At 45.5% G+C, this 21904-nt stretch overlaps 1 protein-coding gene across 1 annotated transcript in view; it reads left to right on the top strand.

The window, feature by feature from the left end:
* The window catches only part of LOC308481833 (uncharacterized protein), a gene marked incomplete at its 5' end in the record, with an annotated part of 142920 nt that overhangs the window by 57152 nt on the left and 63864 nt on the right, over positions 1-21904 (top strand). The window contains 2 exons of the mRNA XM_081014538.1: positions 8516-8604; positions 12496-12617. Of these exons, the coding sequence (XP_080870664.1) occupies positions 8516-8604; positions 12496-12617 (211 nt within the window). The remainder of the gene's footprint in view (positions 1-8515; positions 8605-12495; positions 12618-21904) is intronic.

Raw genomic sequence — 21904 nt, forward strand, 5'->3', positions numbered from 1 at the left:
AAGAAAGAAGCAAAATCTCTTGTATTGCAAGTTTTAAATGTACCAAGCTAAGGTTTACTTAATTAGAACCTCCAGGCAATAAAGGAAGCCTTTTTTAAATTCTGTGAATCTTAATATGCTAAATAATGCAAAGCTTCAACTCTTCAAGCATGAGACACACATCTGGCCGCTTAACATTTAAATTACGTGGGGGGGGGGGGGAGGGGAAGAGAAATCCCTTCCACTTCTGAGGTAATTTTCTTGAAGAAAAGAATGGGAAATGTATTACAACAAAATTTAATTTCATTTCAGATTTTCATTGTGTTTAATTGCACAGCATTTTTTTTTAGAGCATCTCTCTTTTTTATTTATGACACATTTTCTTTTCTCCTCCTGTAATTTTTTTATTGATCTTTAATTTAAGCAGCTCCTCACAGTTTATGGCTGCTGAAGAAGTACATTGTGTTTTACCAGGAAATCTATCTAGAGTTAAAAGTAATGAGCTCAGTGATACAGAAAATAAAGGGAAGAATACAAGCTCAAAAAAACCCTCCACCAACCAAAGCACAACCGCCCACAGGAAAATCATTCAGCAACAGTATATTCAATTTGTTTTCCTCTCCAACGTCTCACTCAGGCATACCAATCCTTTCTTTCCCTTTCCCCCCTTCATCTCCAGGCTCTCTGTATTTTGTTGAAACTCATATGAGAAATTTAGGGTTACTCAATGAATATGGATCAAACCACCCTATCATGCTGGTGCCACAAATACATTTAAAAAAAAACATGTATTTGTGGTTGGGAGAGTGATGGAGAAAACACAATGAAAAGTTTGGGATGAACAAATGATTAAAGGGAAGATGTACAACAGCCACTGCAAAACAAATCAGGATGAATTCAGATCAATGCTGGTTGTCATATAATGTCCCTGCAAACAAATGAGAATGAATGTTCAGTAAAGACCATAGTCTAACCTTCACACAAGCATTGTGCAAGCAAATCAGATTATTTATTTATTGCATTTGTACCCCACCTTTTCCTCAAAAGAGCTCAAGGTGGCATACATGGAGTGGCTGGGGCAACAAATATTATTTTTGTCCTCCTCAGTGAATCCCCACAGCTACCCTGTGAGGTAGGTTAGACTGAGAGACAGTAAGTGGCCAAAGGTCACCCAATGAGCTTCATGTCAAGTGGAGATTTGAACCCTGGTTTCCCAGGTCCTAGTCCAACACTCTAACCAGTACACCACACTGGCTCAATAAATAGGTCATCTGGAACCGTGGTCCCTCCCTCCCTCCCTCCCTCCCTCTATTCTGTTGCTAGAGAGGCAGAAGCACACAGCAGTGGTTACTAACCATGGAAGCTATGGTCTACCTCACTGTCCGAGACATTATGCCATTGGCCTGATGCAGCAGACTCGTCTTAGGTTCTTAAGTTCTCTAAGACCTAGCTTTTTAATTAATATTTTACAGACTGGCCTAATTTTCTTTGAAGAAGGAAGGAAGTGTTATGGTGGCACAACAGCACAGGTGATGGAGAGGTTTCCCTCCTGTCAGCTGCCGCCACCACCAGTGTAGTCCAGCAATGGTTGCTCAGTTTCTAAAACAGGAAAAACAAAGCAGGGGAAAGGAAACTCTCAAACAAAAAGGCCCCTTTCCAGGTTATGACCTGTAGGTTTGCCTTTAAGAACTTGGGAGCCTCCTTTAGAAGTCTTTATTGAGGTAACCTGATGGTGAACAGTAATGGTGGGTGACTACTAGGCCTTTTCTGTTGTGTGGTCTCAATTATGGAAAACTCTCCTCAAGGAAGCTCACCCACCCAAGATGTTTCACGACCTAAGGCAAACCAGTAACTGGCACCCCCCTTCCAAATCAAGGTGTTGGTGCCTGTTACCCATCCAATGATTCTGTCACCTGAGGCAATAAATCAATAAATATGACACAGTGGAAATATGGCAATAATAGATTAAATGACTAACAATTGGCCATCCTTTCACGATACCCATGATACTCAGATGTGCACTAAGAGCTGCTTATGATGTGCACTGAAAGCATCTGCCTAGTGCTGGATTTACGTATAAGCTAAACAAGGTATAGCTTGGGGCCCCACTCCCTTGGGGCCCCCAAAAAATGTAAAGAAAAAAAGACTGGAAATACATGAATAAAAAGATCATTTTAAGTTAGAGCTTAATAATTATTTCACTATTAATATACTTCTTAATTGTATCTCACGATGTCAGGGAACTGCCATCGGAAGGAAGGGAAGTGAAAGGGCTCACACAGGTTGGGAGAGACTCAGCAGCTGAAGAGGGAACCAGTAGGGGGAGAGGAGCTGAGCTGAGGGAAAGGGAGCTGGAGGGATGGCTCAGAGACACTTCCAGCGAAAACAGTGGGGAGGTTTCAGGACCTCCTGTAGGGACACCCACTCCTCGCCGGAAACTGTCACGCAGAGAGTCCAGAAGACGTGTTTCCGTTAAGGAGCTTTTATGTTGGAAGCGATTCCGAAAGCAACCACTGTCGGAATCTGCCAGCGACTGACGGAGCCATGTTTAAGGGGCTCCGTTACAGACAGAGGTTTGCAAACTTGACCAAACTCTGAGGGACTAGGATTTTACACACAAGCAGCTCATCGTCCCATCACAGCATTCCGACAGTCTTCGTGAGCAGCTTGTGCAGGAGAAGGCATCATGAGCAACCCAGCCGGAACCGGAGAAGCAGGAGCTGGAGCGGGTCCAAGCCTGGAAGAAAGGTACCGGGTGTTGGAGGTCCAGCTAGCGCTGCAGACGGCGAGGCTTGAGGAGAGGAGGGCTCAGGATGCAGACAAAAAGGGGAAAGACACCCAGCTCGTCAGAAAGGTACCAGGATTGGTGCAGAAGTTTGGGGGGGAGCCCAAAGACTATCATGGCTTTCGGACAGAGATGCAATATGCCCTCAATCTGCAGTTTGATGAATTCCCTGACGAGGAATCACGAGTGGCTTTCGTGATTGGGCATCTTGAAAAGGGGGCGAGAGACTGGGTTAGACCCCTGATGGCAGCGAATAGTGACGTCCTAAAGGACACGATGAAGTTCTTTCGCGCCATGGATCTGATGTTTTCCAGCGATATTGAACAGGGAGTGGTCCGCAGACAGTTAATGGCTTGCAAACAGGGGAGCCGATCTGTCCGTGAGTACTGGACTGAGTTCACCATGTTGATCCATAAATTGGGGTGGGATCTATCGGCGGAACCCATTCAAATGCTCTTTGAAGAAGGGCTTTCTTCGGCTGTGAAAGACGAACTTTCCCGGGCGCCCAGGGCGGAGTCTATGGACCAGCTGACCAAATCAGCGCTGACCATAGGAGCGCGCCAGGAGGCGAGAGCATTGGAGAGGCGGGAAGGGAAGGGGGAACGTTGGAAGGAGTTCCGCATTCCAGACATTCCAGAGCCAACTTTCCCGCCGGCAGAGCCGATGGAAATCGGAACAGCGCGCGCGCGCGCAGTTTCAAAGCCCAGTGAGGGGGGAAAGAAGGAGGGAAAAGGCGCCCGGAAATGCTATCTCTGCCAACAGCCAGGTCACTTTGCCAGAGTCTGCCCCCAGAGGAAGGAATGGCAAGGGATGGTAGGAGCTGTGGAGGGAAGAGAGGAAGAAATACCGAAGCAAGTAAAAGCCAACGCCTGGCTGCCACCGTCGGGGCACAGCAGCCAGGCCAAAGAGCAGTGAAAGTGCCCACGCCAGAACCTCCTAAACCCGCCCTAGTGATAGAAGTGGCGCTAGAGCTGCCAAACGGACACCCTCTAAAGATAAAGGCGCTGTTGGACTCAGGCAGCTCCTGCAATTTCATGAGCAAAGAGTTTGCAGCTGAACACCAGATACAGACGATCCCTTTAAGCAACCCCCTGCAGGTGACCACGATCGATGGCAGGGAGCTGTTGGGAGGAGAAGTCAGCTTGCAGACCGTCCCAATGATAATGAAGGTGGCAAGGCACACCGAACTGATAGCGTTTAATGTGGCCACCTTGGGAGGAGCTCCCATTATATTGGGGATGAGCTGGCTAGCGTTACATGATCCGCTGGTGGGCTGGCATCAGAGAGTGGTTTCTTTTGGTTCAGCACATTGCTTAGAACACTGCAAAGAGGGAAAGGGTTTGGCAGGGGCCCAAGCCACCCTAGCAGGGACTGAAGTAACGGAGAACGTGAAGGTACCACGACAATACGCAGATCTCCGCGACGTCTTCAGCGAAAGGGAAGCTGACCAACTACCCCCGCATAGACCCTTTGACTGTCAAATCAATTTACTCCCTGGGGCACAGCTCCCTGTAGGCAAGCTGTACGCCATGTCAGACAGAGAGATGCAGGAGCTAAGAGAGTTCATTGACAAGAACCTGAAGAGAGGGTTCATCAGAGAGTCCAGGGCGGTGGGGGGCAGCCCAGTGTTTTTTGTGGATAAAAAAAACACGAACAAGCCGAGGCTTGTGTGTGACTTCAGGGCCTTAAATGCAGTGTCAGAACCAGTGGCTTTCCCTATGCCCAGGATTGACGACATTTTGACAAGGGTCAGGAAGGGAAAGATTTTTACTAAACTGGACCTAAGGGGGGCGTACAACCTGATACGAATAAGGAAGGGGGATGAATGGAAAACCACCATGTTCACCCCTTTGGGGGCATTTGAATATTTAGTTATGCCCTTCGGCCTACAAGGAGGCTCCGCGTGCTTTCAATCGTTTATGAACCACGTCCTGGGGCCTTTGCTTTACAAGAATTGTGTGGCCTTCTTAGACGACGTGTTGGTGTATTCTGAGAATGAGGAGCAGCATGTGAGAGACGTCAGAGAAGTGTTGAGCAGGCTGCAAGCCAACCAGCTGTGGGTGAAACTGGAGAAGTGTCAGTTTCATACCAAGGAGGTGGAATTCCTGGGGTATCGCCTGTCAGACAAGGGATTGGCCATGGATCCCGGCAAGGTCCAGGCGGTGCTGGAATGGAAAACACCCAAAACAAGGAAGGATGTGCAGAGGTTCCTAGGATTTGGGAACTTCTATCGTAAGTTCATCCGAAACTTTGCCCACCTGACGGCGCCCATTACGGACTGTCTCAGCAGTAAGAAGAAGTTCGTTTGGACTGAGGAGGCGGAGCGAGCATTTGAGGAACTAAAAAGGGCCTTCGCCTCGGAACAACAACTCCTGCATGTGGATTTACAAAAACCGATGAGAGTGGAAACTGACGCATCAGACAGAGCTATTGGGGCGGTGCTTCTGCAGCCAGGGAAGGAGGAGTCAGAGTGGAGACCGTGTGCCTTTTTTTCGCGAAAGCTGAACAAATCCGAGAGGAACTACACGGTGTATGACCGAGAACTACTAGCCATTCATGAGGCGTTCCGGAGATGGAGGCACCTGCTAATTGGCGCACAACATAAGGTGCAAGTGTGCACTGACCACAAGAACCTAGAGTATTGGAGGACGGCACGAGTGCTCAACCAACGGCAAGTGAGATGGGCCCAGGAGTTCTCCAAATTTAACTTTGAGATTTGTTACGTGCCAGGCCCAGAGAACATTAGGGCGGACGCTCTCTCACGCAAACCTGAATATTTGGAGGGGGAGGGAGCACCCGAAGAGAGACATGTCATTCCAGAGGACCGCTGGGTGTGTGGGGCGGCATTGGTGGGACAAAGAGAACTGGTAGAGGAAACAGAGAATGATGAATACGCCCAGAATAAGCTCAGAGGTCTTAGGGGTGAGGGAGAGGAACCAGGGGGTTTCGAGGAAAGAAATGGAGCTTTGTATTACAAAGGGGCACTGTATATCCCTGAAGGAGACTTAAGGGGGAGGGTACTCAAGCAGTTGCACGACAGCCCCACGGCGGGGCATTTTGGACAACACAAAACCATGTGGTTGGTCACCAGGGAATTTTGGTGGCCTAAGGTGAGGGAAGATGTACGGGAGTATGTAAGAGGGTGTGAGCAATGCCAGCGAGCCAAAGGGGAGAGGCGGGCACCGGCGGGGCTATTAGAACCCTTACCAACCCCAGAACGACCTTGGGAGGCAGTGTCGATAGATTTTATGACTGATCTGCCGAAGTCCAAGGGGAAAACAGCCATCATGGTGGTGGTAGACCTACTAACAAAGATGTGCCACTTTGTAGCCTGCTCGCATGCAGTCACGGCGGAAGAGACAGCGAAGTTATTTGTAGAACACATTTTTAGGTTGCACGGGGTGCCATTGAGGGTGGTCTCAGACCGAGGAAAACAATTTACTTCCAGGTTCTGGAGGAAGCTCATGAGCTTACTGCAGGTGGAGGTCAACTTTTCGACTGCCCGGCACCCTGAAACCAACGGGCAGGCGGAAAGAGCAAACGGGGTCCTCCAGCAATACCTGAGGTGTTATGTCAATGACAGAGAGAATGACTGGGTAGAAAAGTTGGCGCTGGCGGAATTTGCCTACAACAATGCCGAGAATGTGTCCACAGGGATGAGCCCCTTCTTGGCTAATTATGGGTGTCATCCCAGGGCTTTCCCAGGGGGAGAAGGGGAGAGATGGGGTGTCCCGGCAGCCGAGCATTTTGTAGAAGAAATGGAAGCAATCCATCGTCAGCTCCAACTCAACTTAGAAAGGGCGAAGGAAGAATACAAGAGGCAGGCAGACAAGAACCGAAGGGAAGGTGAAACCATAAGGGTGGGAGATAGGGTGTGGCTGTCAACCCAAGGGTTGCCGTTCAAAGGAGGTTGTAAGAAATTAAGACCCAGGAGATTGGGTCCCTTTGAGGTCATTCAACAGGTCAACCCAGTGGCTTTCAGGCTCCGGTTACCCAACCACATGAAGCTGCACCCAGTATTTCACAGGTCGTTACTGTCACCGTATGAGGGGGGACGAGAAGGGATGGCCACTCGGGGACCGGTCATAGAAGAAAGGGAATGCAGCAGCCATGTGGCAGAAATCCTCGACGCCAGATGGAAGGGGGATCAGGTGGAGTATTTGGTAGCGTGGGAAGGAGAACCGGAGTCAGAAAACACTTGGGTAATGGCAGAAGATATCAATGACGAGGTATTGATAGAAACGTTCCATCAAAGGTTCCCAAGGAAACCTCAGCCTGTGGAGAGGTTCCGGAGGGAATACTTTGGGACCACCGATGAGGAGGAGGAGTTGGAAGGATTCTCGGAATCGGAAGGGGAAGGGGAGATGGACTCTGAGGAGGAGGAGTACTTCGAGACCAGGAACCGCAACAGGTGGAGAGAAGTGTTCGGGACATCGGAAGATGAAGGAAGTTCATTCCGGGGTTTTGCCTCCTCACCGCCCGTAGAGGAGGGGGCGAGAGGGGATGAAGGGGGCCCTGGAGGGGAGGTGGATGTCAGGGAACTGCCATCGGAAGGAAGGGAAGTGAAAGGGCTCACACAGGTTGGGAGAGACTCAGCAGCTGAAGAGGGAACCAGTAGGGGGAGAGGAGCTGAGCTGAGGGAAAGGGAGCTGGAGGGATGGCTCAGAGACACTTCCAGCGAAAACAGTGGGGAGGTTTCAGGACCTCCTGTAGGGACACCCACTCCTCGCCGGAAACTGTCACGCAGAGAGTCCAGAAGACGTGTTTCCGTTAAGGAGCTTTTATGTTGGAAGCGATTCCGAAAGCAACCACTGTCGGAATCTGCCAGCGACTGACGGAGCCATGTTTAAGGGGCTCCGTTACAGACAGAGGTTTGCAAACTTGACCAAACTCTGAGGGACTAGGATTTTACACACAAGCAGCTCATCGTCCCATCACACACGATTAATATACTTCTTAATTGTATTTCAGTTCAACAATTACTTTGATAAAATACATATTTTGTTATGTGCAAATGGCTTTAGATACCTATTAGGTCCATAAATTACCATATAGCATATATTCAACACAAAAAACAGTACAATTTGTTGCCGACAAAGGACAACTGGACATATAGAGGGTCCCATTACCTTCAGTAGCTTAGGGCCTCATCAAATCCGGCCCTGCATCTGCCCTGGGTTCGGTGGGGTAAGGAGAGGGCTAGCCTGCACAGCCTTGCCATTCCCCTCATGTGTACTTTGAATGCATGAGAGGGGAGTTATCTGAGTTCCACTTATTCATCATCAGCAATGTCATGGGCACCAGAAACAAAACAGAAGAGAAACAAAACAGAACAGACACATGAATTTTACTACTGGAATTTGGGTCCCTTGCTAACCCTATGCCTTTGAATAAGTATTTCATGCAACCGTTGGTTAAGTGCTGCATGTTTCTTCCCAAAACAAACAACCAGCAAACAAACAAGCAAGCAAGCAAGCACATAATTTTGATGGGTTTAATACCTGAATCTGTTTTCTTGCATTTGTTTCAACTCATGGACATCAGGCGATAGTAGGCCACTGTGCCTGTATTTTTGTTGTTGTTGTTACTAGTTTCAGTTTGTGAACATTATAAGCAAGTTACTGAGATTTATACAGGCGGCATACTTGAGGCTGAAGATATAAATCTTAAATTATTTAAAATTTGCTAATATGATTATGGAAACAAGTATATTTTCAGTCATTTGAATTACATGTTTGTTGTAATGCTTAGGAAATGAGCCATATCCAATCAACTCAGGTTCATCTGATAAGAATTGTGATCTGGTCCCAGTGAAGGAAGCTCATGGTATATATAGCAAGGTAAGGATCTATATATCTATCTATCTATCTCTATCTATCATCTATCTATCTATCTATCTATCTATCATCTATCTATCTATCTATCTATCTATCTATCTATCTATCTATCATCTATCTATATTCTATCTAATCTACAATTGCCTTATAAATTGCAGTTATTTCAAAAGGCATCCTGGACTTGCAGTGGAGGGGTTTTTTTGTGTGCATCTGGAGGAAAACTGCTGACATTTTGTGAACTCAGCAATGCCAGTAAAACTTTTTTTATGGCTCAGAACACACCTTTCCCCCGCTCTGCCAAAGACTTTGGCTAAATAAATCCCTTAACAGCTCACCAATACCTGTCAATCTTTGAAGTGGTAATTAGCTGGTTATTTTCTTTGCTGAACTTTTATGGTTTATTGGGTATTCTCACTTCTGTTTCTACCTGCTCCCTTCAAAAGGGTGTTTGGGTTTTAGAGTCCATCATATGATGATCGTGAAACTGAGCAATTCTCTTCTGGAAAAGGACCAACCCATCAAAAACCATTTTAAAATTCTTTTACTTTTTGCATCCCCCCCCAAAAAAAATATCGCTGGAATTTCATCACTAAACAAATACTTGTAGGCATGGTTTTCCTCCTCCTCCTCTTCTTTGGCAATCACTCATAGTCAAGTAAGATTGTCTTCCATAAACATGGTCTTAACAGTGAGTCTGTACATGACTCTGGAGGCCAATCCTGGATCCACATGTCCTTCCGCAGTGGGGACATAGGTTTCCGGGTGAGAGCTGATCACGGTGAGGGTTTCCAAAATGTGCCTTCCTCTTAGCTCATTTCTCCTTTTCACCCTGAGTTCATGCTTCTTTCAAGTCTGTAGGCATAGTAAGGTAAAGGTAAAGGGACCCCTGACCATTAGGTCCAGTCGTGGCCGACTCTGGGGTTGCGGCGCTCATCTTGCTTTATTGGCTGAGGGAGCTGGTGTACAGCTTCCGGGTCATGTGGCCAGCATGACTAAGCTGTTTCTGGTGAACCAGCACAGCGCACGGAAATGCCGTTTACCTTCCTGCTGGAGCGGTGCCTATTTATCTACTTGCACTTTGATGTGCTTTTGAACTGCTAGGTTGGCAGTAGCAGGGACCGAGCAACAGGAGCTCACCCCATTGCAGGGATTCGAACCGCCAACCTTCTGATCAGCAAGTCCTAGCTTTGTGGTTTAACCCACAGCATCATGGTACCAAACACCTAATATTTAATATGCTACCAGATCAAACACAAGGTACTAGGGATGACCTGTAAAGTCCTATAAAGCTTGGGAAGTTAATATTTGAAGGGCTATCTTCATAAGAACATAAGACTGTCATGCTGGATCAAGTCAACAGCCCATTTTGTCCAAATCTTGAGAAGCCTCCATGCAGACCCTGATAAAAACGCCCCCTTCTTCTCTATTAGGAAAGTTCCATCCAATACAAGTCTCAAACCAACCTATTGCTTGTACGAGCAATAAACCCATTATTTATGATAAAGCAGTATTATTTCATAGTTCCAGAGCAATAGTTGTAAGTGGATGCATACTACATTATTTTTCTTCTGTTAGCTGCTCCAGGAATATGATTGAAGGGTGGTATAAACTTGAAATGAATTAATAAGTTGGTCTAAGTTAACTTATTAAATTTGGATTGTTTATATTGGCATTTGTTAGATACCTCCAGCATTTGGAGAGAAAGCTTCATAAATAAGTATGCACATAGCTAAGCAGTTAAGTGGTGTTTATTTCAATGGGGTTTAAGTGCACCTCATTTTCCCTCTGAGTCATGTCCACTGTACTTTTAAAACAAAACCCAGAAAACAAAAGCACCCTTGCTGGAGGAAAATGTAAGAAGTTACATTTGGAGAAGGAGAGATGTTCAGAGCCTTCTAAGGGACTTCCATGCCTCAGCCTAATTACTGCTATTTTTGTTCTTCTGATGTTTTGTTGGCCTAAAGAGCAATACAGTGACATCTTATTTGATGTTGTTCAGAGCATTGCGCTATGTGTAATTAAGTTATTAACGTATTGTTATTAAAGGGCACAAAGTGCTTATGCCCATGCGATCATTGTGAGAAAGTAAAAGCTTCCTGGAGCCACACCCTCATGCCTTTGACATAAGATCTGGTTCTGAGTCATGTGCATGATCAAACACAACCCAGTGAAGTTCACGTATAATCCGTTTTAATGCCTTTTCGCTTTGCATCTTGAACGCTGTAATTCTGACTCATAAGCTTGCAGAGAGTGTGTCAACGCTTTGCTCAGGCAACTAGTTTTGAAATCTCAGACTTCTTGTAGACCGGCATGTGCAACACCATGCTGCATTCAGATGACTTTGCCAAAACCTCTGATTGCCGCAGGCTCGCACGCTCCCTCCCATAGGCGCCAACTCCCTGGGGCCCTGGATGCCTGAGCACCCACAAAATTCCCCATGAAGGGGCCGGGCACCCACAAAATTTCAGTGCTAGGGCCATGCACGCTGCACCCATGACCGACCCTGGGCACCCACAGTTGCGATACCAAGTTGGCACTCCTGCTCCCTCTTCCCCTCCCCTCTTCCTCTGTCTACAAGGGAAGATACAGGATGAGGTACATCCACTTCTAACCAGAGGCAAACCATAGTTTGCTGTTGCATCTGAACGTAGTAATCTATGGCTCACCAAAACTGTCGGATTATCATGAGAATTTGTTGTTGTTTTTGTTGTTTAGTCATGTCCGACTCTTCATGACCCCATGGACCAGAGCACGCCAGAATTAGGATGTGTCATTAACTAGAAGTCCTGTTTTCCTTGTATGTGGATGATATCCCATTCAAGAGGCAAAAAGGGGCAGTAGTAACTTGGTATACCTAAAACAGGAGTGAGGCTACAAAACCAAGAGTACCTGACAGAGGATCCCACTTTCCTATTTACATACCGTCCAGCAGTGGTAGCTTGCATGGGCGTAGCCAGAATTCGGGGGGGGGGGGGCAGGACTTTTTTCGGGGGGGGCAAACTGATGTGATTGGTCAGTTAAGTATTTCTATTGTTCTACTTGATCTAAGGGGGGCAGCTGCCCCCCTTTAGCTCTTCCCATGGTAGGTTGCGGTGGTGGGGGGAGGCCTTGGCTTGCTTCAAGTTGTGACAATGCTGTGTTTGTTAGGGCAGAGATGGGGTGAGTTGGGATGGGGGCAGCCCCACAGGTGCACCTGCAAGGGTGCCTCTCCCTAACCAAAGCTCCTCTGGCCTCACCTCTGCCTCACCCCATCCACATGGCAGGAAATGCAGCACCGCTGCTGCTGAGAGAACATGACTGCCTCCATTCCCTGCTCCCAAATGAGCCACCACTGTTGTCTAGAACCAGTCCCCAAACATTGCTGGACTACAGCTCCAAGCAACCCTGAGCATTGCCCATGCTGGCTGGGGGATGATGGTCTTGCAGTTCAAGAATATTAAGACATTATTAACCAACTCCAGGGTTGCAGGTGGTTGCGCTGTGGCCTAGATCAATGCCTAATTGTCTCAGCAATTATGTTATATGCCAGTCGTTTCGCAGAGAAAAATCAAGTTTCATCACTGTGCAAAGCCACTTTGTAACCTATCTGCTCTAAAGATAGATTGCCCGGGATGAACATTTAGGGTTTTATTCCCCATTTCTTAAGCCAATCCTTGGACCAAGTGACAAATTGGGTGCCCTTACAAAGACAAAGATGAAAGTGTGTGAGTCAATGCTAACCAAATTCCTTTGCTATTTGTGTCTTAAAACAGTGGTGCTGCACTGCAGAGTTCGCTAGATTATTTCAAATATATAAAGCAGTTCCCAAACAAGGCCGTTCAAACAGGAGTTGTAAAATCTCTAGTGCATTGTTTTGGCCACTTAATCTCCCTTATTTATGACTGTTATTTTTAGACGAGCCAGAATGATCCGAGCAACGTGTGTGGCCAAGGAAGTCCTGGGATCGGACTAGATGAACCAGCTTTCCGTGTAACATCTTATCTGGAGGAGTTAGAGAAACACAGATTTTCCGTATGGTGAGCAAACTGATTTTTCAGTTTGTTTTTGGTTTACTCCTACAGAACTATGCAAAACATGTTGTCTCCCCCCCCTCTTTAGGTCAGGGTGGGGCGGGGGCAATAGAAGCAAAACTATCTAAGGAAACATGACAGTTGAAATAAGTGGTGATTTAGTACTGGGGCTGTTCATTATTTCTGGAATCAGAAAATACATTTCATTTCTTCTGTTGCTGGAAGTGATGCCGTTTGAATCAGCCATAAAAATGAGTTCCTGGCCATTTGTGGTTATTAAAGACCCCTGGGCATTTATTTTTAAAAGAGTAGCTGCACAAGTAGCTGCTCTAACCACAAGATTCTTGCCAAATCCTTTTTTTATATTCTGCCAGCCTTAGTGCTTTGCCTGGAGTTTTCAGTTAGACAAAACATGCTGCCTCCCCTCTCTATCTCTCTCGCCCCCTTTCCTCCTGGCATCAGAGTGCCTGTTCCACCTTATGAGAAGCATCTTACAAGAACTCCTAGTCTCTTCAAAGCTAACAATTTGTGCAGAAACATTTCCTAGACACTTTTTTTTTTTAAGAGAGAGAGTGAAAGAGAGGAAAGGACCACTCTGAGTAGGTGATGACATGCGTAATAATGCCTGCGTAATAAGGCATGCATATCTATTTCCCCAACCCAAGCCCACGTTGCAAATTTCAAAACAGAAGTGACTGAAGTGGCAAAATGCTGCCTGCCCCTTTTTCTGCCTGATTTATTAGACATGAGGTACATGCTCGCCTTGGCAGTTATGATTTCAAACAATCCCCACTGGCCCCATGTGGAGCACTTAAGAGCACAATTAAGACTATTGCTTTCGGAATCTGATTATGAAATGATGAGCGGGCAGGAAGAAGTTTAATAAGGAAGTAGGAGTGGGCGAATCTGTCAATTCCTATTTCTCGTTTTGTTCCAATCTTGAATTCAGATCTCCACATTTCTACATCATTTGTGATTTTTATCGTAAAAAGATTCTGCAGTATTTTAGTGCAAATTTCTCTTGATATACATAATTTCCCTAATATTTATTTATTTATTTATTTAGGCAAATCTGTTTCCCCTGATAGAATGCATTTTTATAGACATGACTTGCCTGGAAAACTGCATTGCAAAATTCGGTGTGAATGTCAAAGGATGGCTTTGTTTCAGTTTGCGCATTGAAAGTGCTAATTATGTACCTTCACCTTTAAATTCGAATTGAATCAAATCTCTGTTCCATCCCTTATAAGAAAGGATTGATCTTTGCAAATAATATTTGTTTGATAAACAAATATTATTATTTCTTATTTATGTGATTCACCCTGCCCTGCCCAGCTCTACCCCTCTCTTACTTGCTCTACCCTAAAATCCCACTGCTTGTCTATTGACTACTGGCCCACCTTAGATTCACCAGCTGCCAGGAAGGTTGCTATCAAATAAAAAAATGGGAACTCTACTCAGTGGCCCACCCATAGCCTGCCCCAGCTGAGTGACTTCTTGAGTTGTCACTCAGAGCTGTTGTTTGTAGAGTAGGAAGTTTCCAGTTCTAGCCCTAGCGGAAAAGCAGGGACCAGTGGCTTTGTGGGGAGGGAATGATAGCTTAGTGACAGAGCAGTGCGCGTGTCACATGTGGAAAGCTCCAGGTTTGGTCCCTGGCATCTCCAGTTACCAAAAGTTTGAGCAGCATGTGATAGCCAAATGATTCTCTGTCAAAGACCTTGGGGAGCTACTGCCATCCAGAGTAGATATTGATGGGCTATATCAGGGTTCCTCAAACTTGGCTTTCCAGTTTTTTTTTGGACTACAACTCCCATCATCCCTAGCTAGCAGGACCAGTGGTCAAGGATGATGGGAACTGTAGTGCAATAACATCTCTGCACTCTAGAGGCAGAGGCTTAGCAAATTGATGTGTTGCTCTACAAAAATTCTATGCAATGCTGGGTAGCAATGAGATCAACAAAGGGTATGCTCTAAGCTGTCTATTGTTTATCTTCTTCATTTCTCTGCTCCCGCACTATCTCCCCAACTTGTCTCTGAAGGGCTGCTCCCTTTCTCTGATCCCAGACCTTCCTCTACTAGTTCTTTAACAATATATTATGTTAGATGATTAGAGACAAAAATAAAAATAAAAAATAATGGGGCTCTGGGTCTAGGAGCTTTTTAGGTTTCCATAAACATCAGAGTTTTAGATACTCTGAGATGCAATCTGAGCAATTTCCTTGATCTTTTACTGGAGCTGGTAAATCATTTATTGGGGTAGCCTTTTTACAAAATCCTGCTTTAAAAAAAAACCCCATAAAGTCTATTTATCATAAAATGCTGTACTACCAGCCATCTTCAAAGTGATACATGTACTGCATTAATTATCAGCTAACAATGGCCTTGAAAATGGTTTGGGCTTTTTCAGTATCCTGGCGCCCCATTATCTTTGCCTTGTAAAAAAATAAAATTGAAAATAACATAAAATTGGAATACAGGAGCCAAGAAGTGTGTATTTTAAGACAGGATTTTCCTGAAACTTTTTTTTTAAGTGATTGCAAAAACTACTACTCTTATCACTGCCAATATTTGTCTCCATAATGCTATAATTCATAGCATACTTCAATAATATGTGAAGCCCTAAGTGGACAAGCCTTGAAATCTTTATAAAATGAGTCTGCAAACCCCAAAGGACATACAGGGCCCAATCTATTGCTCACTTACTTCAGGGGCACATTGAGCTGGATCTGAAGATGAGCTCAGTGGAGTTTAGGGCCGGTACAGCCATGAGGTAGGTGAAGCAACCACCTTGGGTGGCAGGAACCACAGGGGCAGCAGATTCCGGTGTAGATATTTACTCCCCCCTTGTTCCTGGTGTCATTCTTCACACCCCTTTTTGTTCCTAACAGTGAGGAGGGGCACCATTTTGTGGTTTGCCTCAGGTACCAAAATGTCTTGGGCTGCCCCTGGTGGAGTTCTACTTGCAGAGAAGAAGGTCCCTCTGCAGCCCCCTGAAAAAGTGCACCAGATGACTGAGGAACTTTCCAGAACAGTGCAGGAGGTGGCTGTGGACAGTGGCAGAGGAAGGGGGTGCGGGGGGTGCGGGTCGCCCCGGGTGTCATCACTGAGGGGGGTGACAAAATGACAAAAATATGAGTTAAAAAAAATAATTGGGCTCACGAAACTTTTTAGTTCAGTCAACAAACATAACGAAACGTGGCTGGCATTGGGCGCCACACCACGGGGGGCGGCAGTTACCTCAGGGCCTGCAATGTACCTGAGCCACACGTCTCTCCTGGGAGTGACGTAGTGGCTTGGGCACCTGCAGGTTCCGCGCTCCCTGAAATGGCAGTGTGGGACTTGAGTCTGCCCTCCGCCTCTCCAGCTGCCCTACAGCTGAGGAAGAGGCGGCGGAGAGGCTCCATGCAGTGTGCCCCGCCCCTGGCTGCAGGATGCATGGGCCGCACCTGGCACCCAAGTGTCTAGCTATGCCGCTGGCTGTGGAGGAGGCTGCAGGGGAGTGGGGAACTAGTGGAAATTGCTGAACTATCCCTATCCTCCAGTGCGGAACCTCTGCTGGGTTCCAGTTCCCTCCATGAGCAGGAGCCCTTATGCTCATGTGGGGGACAAGAGTCTTTGGTGCCCAGAAAGCATTTCATTTGATGACTGCAGAAAACTCTCACCACCTCAGTTTTTTTCCCTAGCAGAAACTCAATTCTTTCCCCATTCTTAGTGATTACAGTATAGAAAGGTAAAAATACAGTTCAGCTATGATTGTCCCCTATATTTTCCCAGATTTTGAATTTTGTTCAGTTGTGTTTCTCTTGTATGCTGCCTGTGGCCAATGGGAATTGTCAGCTTGCAGCTCTGTAGCAGATTGTGGGGGCAGCAAAACTTACCTGACCTCCCATCACTGGTGCAAGAGGGCAGGGAGGTCTGCACAGTGCAAATGCATATATGGCACCTCCTACAGCAAATAGAAGGGGAAGAAATGTAGGCAGTGAGAGATTTTACTTTCTTGGGCTCCATGATCACTGCAGATGGTGACAGCAGTCACGAAATTAAAAGACGCCTGCTTCTTGGGAGAAAAGCAATGACAAACCTAGACAGCATCTTAAAAAGCAGAGACATCACCTTGCCAACAAAGGTCCGTATAGTAAAAGCCATGGTTTTCCCAGTAGTGATGTATAGAAGTGAGAGCTGGACCATAAAGAAGGCTGATCGCCGAAGAATTGATGCTTTTGAATTATGGTGCTGGAGGAGACTCTTGAGAGTCCCATGGACTGCAAGAAGATCAAACCTATCCATTCTTAAGGAAATCAGCCCTGAGTGCTCACTGGAAGGACAGATCCTGAAGCTGAGGCTCCAGTACTTTGGCCACCTCATGAGAAGAGAAGACTCCCTGGAAGAGACCCTGATGTTGGGAAAGATGGAGGGCGCAAGGAGAAGGGGACGACAGAGGACGAGATGGTTGGACAGTGTTCTCGAAGCTACAAACATGAGTTTGACCAAACTGCGGGAGGCAGTGGAAGACAGGAGCGCCTGGTGTGCTCTGGTCCATGGGGTCACAAAGAGTTGGACGTGACTAAATGACTAAACAACAAGATGGGGGCATTTGCACTGTGCCAACCTTGCTGCAGTCTTACCCCTCTCCCTCTCAATAAGCCACAGTGACGTTAGTGATGGTTAGCTCTGCCGACTGCTACTGCCACAACCTCCAGAGGGGTGCCAGGTTGGGGAGGCTGGATTAGCCACTGTCAGTGACGCAGTTCCATTAAACCATAATGTACTCGGCAGTGTATGAAATCAGTCTTAAAACTGGCACTGAAATCACAGTGCTTAAAAACCATCAGGTTTATTTCCACCTGCTTCCCATAGGGGACACATGAATCTGAGAGCTTGAAGGAAAGCAAGAGTTAATTGTAAGCGCTGCAGTGCCGTGGTGACATTGTTTTTAACAAAAACAATAAACTTTCATTTTTTATAACACACAAGTGATTTGACATTGAAATAAATGCAGATGCTTCTTTGCACAGTGTATTCCCTGTTGTGCTTTCTTAAACACCTTCACATATGGTTTGCCTCATTCTTGTGAAACTGCTTGTTGTTTATGTCATACAAACAGAACAGATTGATTTTACACTGAGTACCTAAGTAGGGAGCAGAATGAATTATCCATTGGAAGCAAATGATTGCCTGTGTGTTCAAAATATTTGAAATTAATCTTGGCTGCTTGAAAAAAAAATTCTTAGGATTCTCCCCGAGATCTATTTTACATTTTATTTAGGCTATGTAATGTTTTGTTTTCTTCTTTAAAAGGGGGAAAGTTTCAGTATTTCAGCTTCACTTCTGGCCAAATTGTTACCATTTCTACAGATGTCCGAATCGTAGGTAAAACTGCCTGAACAAGAATAAGCAGTCAGATTTAGTTTTGGTCTTGTGTAAATGTCTGTAAAGCATGTCACACTCTTAAAGAACCCCTTTTCCTGACTGTACCTTTGACTCCCATACAAAATTCATTCATTTTTTCATTCATTCACTTATAACAAATTCTTCCCTTGCCTTAACTTTGCTCCTCACCTCTGTATGCGTGTAAACTTTATAGATGATCTCATACACAGGATAATAAATTAAGGTAGTTTTGTCAGCTTAGGTTTGTAGGATAGTGATAATGGTGATGATCACTTTTTCCCCTGGCATGCATACCTAAATTTTCGTTTCCAGAAAGTGCCTACATAGGACATGTGCCCTGTTCCTTATCTGCTTTATGAAGCTCTCACATGTAAAACACATTTTGATAAAAGAGCTTTTTTTAAAGAGAAAAAAGGGTGGAAAATAGTGTTTCCCATTGAAAAGGGCCTTATACCACAACTCCTTTCTGCCCTTAACATTCCACAAACAAATGGGATTTTTTTGTTTTTGTTTACACCAGTTAATGAAGATATTCATGTCTATTGGAGTATGTTATTCAGACAGAGGTGCCTAAACTAGGTTCATAACATTATGAACCTGGTTTAGTTTATGAGTTGAGTTTCTGCCATATGAACCTGGTTTATGCGCCTCTTTTTAAATAATACACCTCAATGGACTTGTATATTCTCCTTCCTCTCCTTCTCCTTCTCCTTCTCCTTCAATAAACAGATAAGGGACACCCCCATGTATTCCATTGAAATGAATACTCTGAGTAGAGGTGGTCTTGGGAAGAACACAATCAAACTCAGTCTGAGTTTCTTACCAAGGCAGTTGGGGAGATGAGGATTGAGATGACAAAAATTTATAGAACTGACTGTCTGTAATCCAACATTACACAACAGATAAGGTTTCAGATATCTTGCAACTGGGAGAGATGGAGGGAGAGTGATTCTGCTGTGCAGATGCCATATATATAATTTATATGATGAAAGGACACATTTACCAAAGTGAAAGGAGATCCACAATTTTCAAATGGAACTAAGTGCCATAATTATTGTTCATGCTTCTTGCTTTAATATGTACACAAAGCATACTGGGAAATAACTTGGTACCTAAAACTTTCTGCAATTCATTCTTCACCTTGGTGGCTACCCCCCATTCAAATTTTAACAAAGAAATATATACACTGAGTCAACCTCAAACCACAGTTGAAGTATTGGTGAACATTCTCCAGAGCTACCTAGACTCTCATTCCATTTCCGCTATGGACATTCTTAGGGGCCCTGGGTATGGGGAAGGTAATTATTCAGCCATCGCTTTGAGACCCTATGGATTTAAGGGGAGGGTTGTTCCTCAAGTGCATCTATGTGACCATGGAATAAGGAGCTGGCTTAGAGATGGTAGTGTCTGTCCTTAGTTTGCCCCAAATGCACAGTCTGTCTTGCCAGTATGACAACAGATCATTTTGTTTACCAAAGCTAGTTCTCTGCAGTTTGTTCATGAATAACTATCCAAATCCAATGACTTGAAGGTTGACTTCACTCTCAGATCCACCAGTTAGCCACATCCCTTAGTGGTACACAGCATGACCAATGGCAGATCAAGCCTGTAGGAAGCTGCCATATACCAAGTCAGACCATTGGTCCACCTAGTGCAGTATAGTCTACACGACTGGTGGCAGCTCTCCAGGGTTTCAGGCAGTGTCCTCACAAAGCCCTACCTGAAGATGCTGGGGATTGAACCTGGGACCTTCATGCAAAGCAGATGCTCTACCACTGAGCTATGGCCCTTCGCCAATTTTCTGAAGTCAGTGGATGGGACTGTAACCATCTTTAGGTGCATGGGATGGGATTAGACCTCACAAGTCCCATGCAAGTAAGTGAATCGTTGTAATGAATAAATTGTTGCGTATCATCCTCAGCTTTTCATCCCCAAATTGGCAACAACTATCTGTTTCAAAGGCCCGCTGAGAGGATGGTTGACATGAGGGTTGTGATGCATTTCATGTGAAACCAAATAAGTGATGCAAATAAACAATAAGGAACAAGAAAAATCATGTTAAGCCCAACATTTCCCTTTTAAGAGAACTACAAAACAAAAGTGCTGTAAGGAGCTTCTGGCTCTTATTAAGGGGTACAAGATTAAGCTACAGCACTGCAAATATTTGGGGAATATTAATTTGCATGTGAGTCAGAGTTGTAGCTCAGAGTCTATTCATTATGAAGAAATCCCATTTACTGTAATAGGATTATTCCAGAGGATATGCTAGTACCTGTAGAATCATGGAACAACAGAGATGAAAGAGGCTTCAAAGTCATTTATTCCAGCTTGAGGGAGGTTTCTATTAGTACAAACATTCCTATCGGTTCAATATCATCCAGATGTTCTGTAATGTCCCATTTCACCCAGGTTAGTATGAGCTGTAAGAAGAGAGACCACAAGGAGCATGGGACTGATATCACCGCTCGACAGCAGATCACACAGTTTGTATGCAGATGGCTCCTGGCATCTCTATTCAAAAAGAACACAGGTAGTAGAATTGGCCAGGCTGTCCACATGAGATCTTGGAGACCTGCAGAGAAGACAGCTAGATGAACCAATGGCCTGATTCAGTATAAGGGAATTTCAGATATTCATGAATTTTAGAAGTGCCTCCAGGACAAGTGTCTTAGAATTCACTTCCCACCAACCACCCAGACAATAGCCAATGGTCAGTTCAAGCAAGCAAGCAAACATTCACATGCTACAATGGAAGGTGAGAAGATCCCCAGAATCATCAAAGAGAACCCTTCTTCATCTTTAATATGGCAGTGTGTTGGCAAAGAATAGGGACCCATCAAGCTGTGCTCCCCCACCTCCCCTTGTGATGCAGCTGCCAGTTAACCAGAAGGTTGGTGGTTCGAGCCCACCCAGGGACAGCTGTGGACAGGATTCCTACATTGCAGGGTGTTGGACCAGAGGACCCCTGGGGTAGGGATCCAGCTCTACCATTCTATGATTCTAAGGGATGTGCTTTTGTACATTATCATTAGTACATCCCATACAACACCATCAGCACTCAGAGCCATCTAAATAATCCTGCAGGATCAAGAAACACCTTAGGGGCTTCTAGCTTATATTGGTTGTACACCATCCCTACAGGATGATGGGCATTTCCTGAGACCAGTTGCTCCGGGCTGTGGGTCCTGTGGGCTGGATATGGAACATCTACCTGATCAGAACTGTGGACCCTCAGGAGGGGAGGGGCTTCCCTACAATCCTTAATTGTGTGTCATGGGTAAAGGGGCAATAATGTATCATGTCCCTCACCCTGGGCAGGGGGATTGGCTCTTGAAGTGCAGGTCAACGGATTTCCTTGACATTAGCTACCCATCCCACATTGTTATTTCCCCCTCTGCAGAGTCTTGCAATTCCTAAATGTGCCCCAAGTTCAACCCATACCTCACTCCTTTTGTCTTTATTTCCAGTTCTGGTCCAAAACTGATCTTGGAACATCTGACTACTTGGGGTTAGCAGGGAGCAGGAAATGTTGTTGTTGTTTTTGGTCTTTGCAGATCTTCCTGAAATGGCTCTGGCAGGCAGAAGAGAAACTGGGAAGAGGGAAAGAGGATAGGCAAATGGGTTATATGTACAGGATGTGTTTAAAGGCCTGCTTGTTCAATTGTGAATAAAACTATACTTTATCTGTCTCTTGATTTAACAGGAAGCCCTGCAAACTGGGAATTTGCAGCAGTTGTTCACGAATGTTACAGAGGTGTGAATTACATTCTCTAGCTGAGCTTTAAAGAGACGAGGGAGCGCGCTGGTGTGATTTAGGCAGGCGGCCGGTCAGGGGGCGGAGGAGGCTCCTAGTGCTCATTCCTAGATCTTGCCCACTTTTGATTTTTAGTTTTCCACTGAGG

This window comes from Podarcis pityusensis (assembly GCF_964106645.2).
Source record: "Podarcis pityusensis genome assembly, chromosome: 7".
NCBI lineage: Eukaryota > Metazoa > Chordata > Lepidosauria > Squamata > Lacertidae > Podarcis > Podarcis pityusensis.